The sequence below is a fragment of the Zophobas morio genome, unplaced genomic scaffold, assembly GCF_036711695.1.
Source record: "Zophobas morio isolate AGI-343-1 ecotype UQ-CSIRO unplaced genomic scaffold, CSIRO_AGI_Zmor_V1 ptg000465l, whole genome shotgun sequence".
Taxonomy (NCBI): Eukaryota; Metazoa; Arthropoda; class Insecta; order Coleoptera; family Tenebrionidae; genus Zophobas; species Zophobas morio.
The window spans coordinates 85,087-92,238 of NW_026972568.1; the positions used below are offsets into that span (position 1 = coordinate 85,087).

Genomic DNA, 7,152 nt, shown 5'->3' on the forward strand with positions numbered 1-7,152 from the left:
AGGGGATCCATTGTATTTATGAGCTCGAGTTTTCAAACTTTGTTGACTCGCTCGAACACTTAGTGTTCAATGAATTTTTCGAAAACGTTCTCCTTAAAAAACGGAATATAGTTATAGATTTAAGCAAGGACTTCGTAGGAACTAACTGCTTTTTATAGAAAAGGTAGCCTTTTCTCCTTTTTTAAATGAAAAGCAACCAGTTTGTAGTGCCCCCTTTTCGCTTTTCAATGGTAGAAGATGGTCTTTACCGTGGAGCATATCCTACTTCATATGTAGGAAATAATTAAATTTATTGCAAATTTCACTTTTCAGTGCTCAATATTCTTAGTACTTCCTTTCTTTAAATGCTATATGTTTACAGTTTAAATTTATAAAGCTAACTTTTTTTTACCAGAATTTTTCCTTTTTAAAACGTTTAAAATTAAAAACCATTCTCTCCTTGACGCCCGCAATTCCTTGTCAAGATTTAAGCAACTTTTGTCATAGTCAAAGTTTTATTAATTTATTTTTGCGACCTGAAGAGTAATATATATCATAATAACTTTTTGTAAAGAAATAGACAATGTGCACTTCCAAATAAAACCTTTTAAAGATGAGATAACTGTGACTATTGAGACGGTCTGTGAAATTATATATTTCATTTTGGACAGTGCCAATCATCCTTTATACCTACATTGCCTTGAAGGTAAAAAATTACTTATTTATACGATATTTTATTAGTATTTCTTTTTAACTAATCGCAACGTTAAAAAAACCTTTTGCTAACTTGTTGAAGTATTTATCGATATTATTTTACATAAAAATAATAATATTAATTAGTTAAGCATTATTGCTTAACCCTTTCAATATCTATTATTTCAGTTAAAATTGTTATTCATAGGCACTCAAGTGACTGGGCTTCTAGTAATGTGCTTAAGAAAAATTCAAAAATGGGATGCTCCATCTAGAATTAATGAGTTTTTAAGGTTTTTAAAAGATCAAAATAATTTACAATCTATAAAATTTTTTTCAGGTTTAATTCTATGGAGCACTCAGAATCTAAGTTTGTTGAAAAACTAACTCACGTTTCTGTGCCTTCTTGTACTCCTTTATGGTTCAATATATCCTTCAACTGTTTAATATTTTAATTTATTATATTTTATAATTTTATTTAGTTTTTAAATGTGGAGAAAAAGAAGTAAATTAATATTTTTTTAACCCAACTTAAAATTTTAAAAATATTAACATTTATAATTTAACTTTTTTTTTGCCTTTCTGTACTTTGCTTAAACATCGTTGTACATTTTAAGATTTACTTTTTTCACTTATAATTTAAATGTTTATTATACTTTACTTATTTTTACTAGCAAAAAATTTCAGAAATTTTGACTTACTTTTGGATTTACTTATTATATGCTTTTGTAATTAGAAATAACAATATTCCTGTTGATTTTACTTTTTTACATATTTTAAAGTTGTTAAGATCTTTAATAAATATATTATATTATTTTTTATAATAAAAGTTTTTAAATGTTAATAGAATTTACATAATAACTTTAGATTTTAATTTAATTAATTTTTTTTACAAATTGAGTTATTTAAAATTATGCAAAGTTTATCTTACAGCAAAATATATTTGGAAATTATTTTAATTCTTATATTTGTAAATTACATTTAAAATAATTAATAACTTTTGCTACACGCTTAAAATTTATCAGCTTGATGTGTTGTTTCAATTTTTAATGAATTATTATAAAGATATAAAGAATTTATAATCTTTTTGGGATAAAATTATTTAATTAAATCTAAAATTGGGGTTATCAACTTTTATATATTTCTCAAAACTGTTTTACTTATCATTTTGGAAAATTTTAAAAATTTATATATAACTATTATAACTTTTTACGTTTTTCGCTTGAGTTATTATGATTTTTAGGTATTAAAAAGATTAGAAAAAAGACAAAAATTAGAATAACAAAAGAAAAATTGAATTTTAAAAATTTTAATTTAATAATAAATTTACTTAAAATTTATTATCTTTAATGAAAGTCAAATAAATTATAAAATCTTTCTAATTTATTAATTTTATAATAAATTATAATTATAATACTTTTACTTATAATAATTCGTAATTTTCATTTTATATATATTTAATTTTTTAAATTATTTTTTATTAGGTTTTCACTTTTATATACTTTATTTGTTATGATTAATTTGATTGGGATCAAGTTTCTAAATTTATTAAATATTATAATAAGGATGAATAGATTTTTTTATACCTTAGAATCTTCAGCACACAATAAATTTTTAACTGAATTAATTATTCTTATAAAGCATCGATATATTCTAATTTTTAAAATCAAATCAGTAATGTTATTATATAAATATTAACTACATGAACCTTATTTCTAGTTTTTTATTATTTTACGAATTAATTAAACTTTGAATTAACAAAACTTTTTACCTCTTTAAATTTTATTAAAAATTTTTATAAATCACTTTTTATTTTTATATAATATTATTATTTAGTATTTTATTGTATAACTTTTTTATATTGATTATTTTTTTCTATAATTAACGTTATATAAATTTTTAAAATATAACCTTTTAGTTTTTAATAATTAATTCTGTTAATTTAATTTATTTTAATTTTAATTTACTTTTATAAATAATAACTTTTATTATAAGTATATTATAAACTTTTAAGTTTACTATGTTTAACAATAAATTTAATAGAAAATACTTTACAGACTTTAATAATTCAAAGCATTTTTAAAATTTTTAATAAATCTGAAGTTTAAAATTAAAACTTAAAGGAATTTTATATATATTGATTTTATATTATTTTTTGATCAACTTTTTTTTGTATTATTACTTATTTTATGTATAATCATAATAATAAAGTTTTACTGTATTGATTTTATTTAATTTTTTTATAAATTTTCTATTTACTATAAGCTAATTTTTAATTAAAAAAAATTATAAAATTTACTTTTTGCAAATATTTTTTTTAGTTTTTTATGAATTTTATTATGTTCAAGGCTTTGGAATGGGCAGAAATTAAAGGAACATCCACTTTTAAAACTGAGTTACTGCCACAATAATAAAGACGAGATGCACGTAACTTTGCCTTATCTGTAAATTCTGTTTACTTTTTTTATATATTTTTAATTTTATTTATACTTTTTTTAAAAAATTAGTCATAATTATATATAATTTTGCACTATTAGTAAATTTTAATGCAGTAATTTAGAATTTACTCAAATTTACTATTATTTTTGTTATCGTTCTTTTTAACATTCCTTTTACACTTTAATTTATATATTCTTATATACTTTCTCGGAGTTTTTGTTTATGATTTAAATTAATTTTGTAATTTTGCTTTATGTATAATTCCTTTTACAGTTCAAAATATTTTTTTTACAGATTTAAGAGGTCTACTTTTTAAATCGTTACTTAAATTTAATTCAGGTCAAAATTTAAAGTAGTTGAGATTATTATATTAATGTAACTTAGTTATTACTATTTTTAGCCGTTATATACTTTACACTGACTTACTATTTTGAAGTAGATCGTTGATAGTTTTTCTATCTTATTGGAATCGCTAAATATATATTATTTTTGATTTTCTTATTTTATAATTCTTTTCTATATATTATTAATAAGTAAATTTTACATTATTAATAATAAAAAGTTTATATTGACTTTTCAAGTTATTTTAAAGTTTATTATTGATATAATCTTACTTAAAAATTAACGTTTTATAATTTATAATTAATTTTGATTTAATTTATTTTTAAAGAATTTTTTTTCATTATTTATATTATTATGACTTTTTTATAGTCTAACTTTTACTTACAAGAATTGCTTGCCTTTTCTTTTATTTTAATAATTTGTATTTCACTAATTTATTTATTTCAGCTTTTCAAAATTATCTATTTTTCTTTACTTTTTACTGTTTTAATTATCTCTTGTTATCTTTTACTTTAAATTTTTGCTCTTGACTTTAATTTTAATTATTAATCTTTATATTTTTATAGAAATTTTTCTAATATTTTTTCTATTAGAATTTGCATTTACAATACTTTTTAAAAACTTGTTATTAAAATTTTTAATATTTCTTAATATTTAATTAGAAGTTTTTGTTTATCGCAGCGTATATTTTAATTATAATAACAAACTTTACTGAAAAAAAAAAATATTATAACATTTTGGATTAAATTATTATTTTAAATACTTTTTATATTTATTATAAAAAACTTTATTTACATTAACTTAACTTATTTAGTTTTTTACGATTTATAATTGTACTTTTTTTACTTTATGATTATTATTTTTAAAACTTTAAATTTACTATTTTAAATTTAGAAGATTTTATAATTATTTATATATAAAGGAAATTGAAAGAGAAAGCATAAAAGAATTATTTCTACGTGAAGGTAAATTCATAAAATGGATCTTTTTTTTGAATTTATCTAATTTTTACTTTTTTTTACAAGTTTTATTTAAGTCTACCCAAAAAGTGTTTATATTGAGAGAAAAACTTAATTTTATTTAAAAGTTAATGGAAATATTTTACAACTTTACTGAATAAAAACGTGAATTCTTTTATTATATAAAGCCTTTATAATCTTTTATACGATTTTTTCCAATCAAAAAGTAAAGTTGTTTAATATTTATCATCTTAAATTTTTAATTTTTTTTAAATAAAAATAAAATAGTAGATCAGCGTGAGCAATTTAGAGAATCAAGAATTCAAGAAAAGGAGTATTCTCACTCCGTAAAGGCTTTAGCCCTCGAGGGCGCCTCGCCATACTTTTCCTGCGCTACTAAAAAGGTTTTTTCTTTATAATTTTTAAAAATAACTCATAGTTTGCTTTTATTTTTTTTACCTTAAAAATTAAATTTTTTCTAAACAAAGTAATTTACTTCTAGTAAAATATATTTTCATATATTCAGGCGTTTAAATATTAACATACAAAAGTTGATTTCTTGCAAACACAAATAAAGTTGTTATATTAATACTTTATAATAAAAGTTATACACCAAAAACTTCAATATTTGAGCTGAGCATATGAGAATAGCTTATAAAAGATTAAGTAACCGTTTAAAGTATACTCTCTCAAGAGCAGTTAATTTTAATATATAGATTGCTATATGATGGTATATGTTTTAATATACGCACAAAAACAACAATATTAAATTAATAATTAATCGAGATTGTTAACCTTTTTAAATAAGGTTAAGGGTGGGGGGCAGAGAAGGGAGTAGGGGAAAATAGAAGAGGAGAAAAAGAGAGGGAAAGGGAGAGAAGAACAATTAGAAGTAAGGGAAGAGAGATTTCTTCCTACATCCATCAGCCCCCTTAAGGTGGCATCTGTTTGACTTTGACTTAAAGGGAATTCTAACAGATTAAGAGTTCCAATCGCTCCGGTTCGAGTTCACCCCCTCCCCCCAAGAAAAAATTGTTGAACACCCAATATTGACCACTATCAATATATTTAATAGTAAATTGCTTATAACGAAATGGAGTTAATAATTTAATCTTTTAAAAAGGTAAGAGGATATGTTATGATATGATACTCTCATAAAAAATTTCCTGCTTCCTTAAGGAGAGCGACCATTTCTTGGCGTGGTAGGGTATCAAACATGATTGGCTTCTGATTTGGCAAAACGCCAAACAATTACGTAATTAAATTTCCTGCCCAGCACTAACTGACCTGGTTAGAGTATTTCGAGGAACGGTATATTTAGACGCTAAAAAATTACATCAAAGACATTTATAGAAGAGACTACTTTTCTTTTTAATAAAAATATTTATATCAGGTTCACCCGGATTTCTAATAGTAAAAAGTGTTATTTTTTTTATTTTTCTAGACTTAGAATTGCTTTGCTTTTATAGAAACATGTAAAATTTCAAGTTTCCGAGTATAGCAAACAGCCTTCGCCCATGTTTTAAGAAGTGAAACGGATTTTTAAAACTGTACAGATTTTGACATCAAAGAGGCAGACAACGCGAAAAAGATTATTAAAGCAAATTTTTTACGTTAAAAAACAAAGCAAAATTAATAAAGAGTTTCTTCGCTATTATAATATATAGTATGAATGCTAAATGTAAACTAAAATATAAGTCTTAGTATTATACACTAACAAAACTTTTTACAAACTGTAGACGGTAGAATCCCCTTTATTTTTAAAGGCCGTTCGCATATTTACTGTAACGAAAATGTGCATTTCAAACCTCGTCACAAAGGGTTTTTATTGATTTCTTAGAGGTTACTCGAAGGAAGCCTAGCAATGTAAAAAAAATGCTTAACTTAACTACGTAGGGAGCTATCAATTTTTTATAAAAAATTATTGCAGAAGTAGTTGATACTGTCACAGGGATCGTTATTTTAGTAAAAACTAAAAGGATTGAATAAAATTTACGGCAAGTGAGTGAAATATTTTCGGAAGCTCTTAAGTAAATTAGACTACAACATATTAAGTATAGTTCCTTAACAACTGCGAAAAAATGCGTTTAAACAAATTTTAATTTAATCTGCGATTAAAATAAAATTAAATACACCCTTACTTAATTTATAAAGGGCTTTAAAAATGCGTAAAACGTTCAAAAGGTAGAACTCTATGCCGAGAGTTTATAAGCAAAGCCTACTTTTAGAATGTCTTTGTTAGCAGAATTTTAAGTCAGTAGACCGGCTTAAAAAGTTTGAAAAAGAAGGTAATAAAACTAACAATCTTTAGAGCCGAATACGTCAGAAAACGCAGGAAATACACAACATAAAGTGCTGGTTAATTTTATGTATGTTAAGAGTAAACCGAATTTATTAAAGTAAACAAATGATTATTATCAAGAGTAACGTCGAACGCAGGTAAAGACTAATTAAAAATTTTGCCTAAATTTTAATAGTAACAATCTGTGATAATAAAAGAGTTCTCACAAGCAGATTAATAATAATTGCATAGCATAAAAATAATATTTTCATAAAATAGCAAAAGTGGGGGCAAAAAGAACTTTAACTCCTATCCTTAAAATTAAACAAATTAGCGGGCTTAAACTTTATATTCTAATACAATCTCTGTATATTAACTCGCTCAATCGTGCCGAAAGATCAAAAATAACGTGAAAATATTTTTTTTCTGCCAAATGATTTAATTTAAATTTTTAAAATT

The 7,152-nt window shown here is 22.5% G+C and overlaps 1 protein-coding gene across 1 annotated transcript; it reads left to right on the top strand.

Annotated features, from left to right (window-relative positions):
- Nucleotides 1-443: 443 nt before the first annotated feature.
- On the top strand, nucleotides 444-5,536 carry LOC135120978 (uncharacterized). Its single transcript, XM_064045296.1, has 8 exons — nucleotides 444-491; nucleotides 554-685; nucleotides 881-965; nucleotides 1,013-1,093; nucleotides 3,021-3,099; nucleotides 4,376-4,418; nucleotides 4,701-4,816; nucleotides 5,488-5,536. The coding sequence occupies exons 3-8, from the start codon at nucleotides 907-909 to the stop codon at nucleotides 5,488-5,490; spliced, it is 381 nt and encodes a 126-aa protein (XP_063901366.1). The 5' UTR covers nucleotides 444-491; nucleotides 554-685; nucleotides 881-906; the 3' UTR covers nucleotides 5,491-5,536.
- The last annotated feature ends 1,616 nt before the right edge of the window (nucleotides 5,537-7,152 follow it).

Excerpts from the sequence above, each read along its gene's own strand:
- LOC135120978 (XM_064045296.1), top strand. The coding sequence starts at position 907 with ATGTGCTTAAGAAAAATTCAAAAATGGGATGCTCCATCTAGAATTAAT. Across the intron at positions 966-1,012 it reads AGAATTAATGAGTTTTTAAG|GTTTAATTCTATGGAGCACT; the intron begins GTTTTTAAAAGA and ends AATTTTTTTCAG. Across the intron at positions 1,094-3,020 it reads CCTTCTTGTACTCCTTTATG|GCTTTGGAATGGGCAGAAAT; the intron begins GTTCAATATATC and ends ATTATGTTCAAG.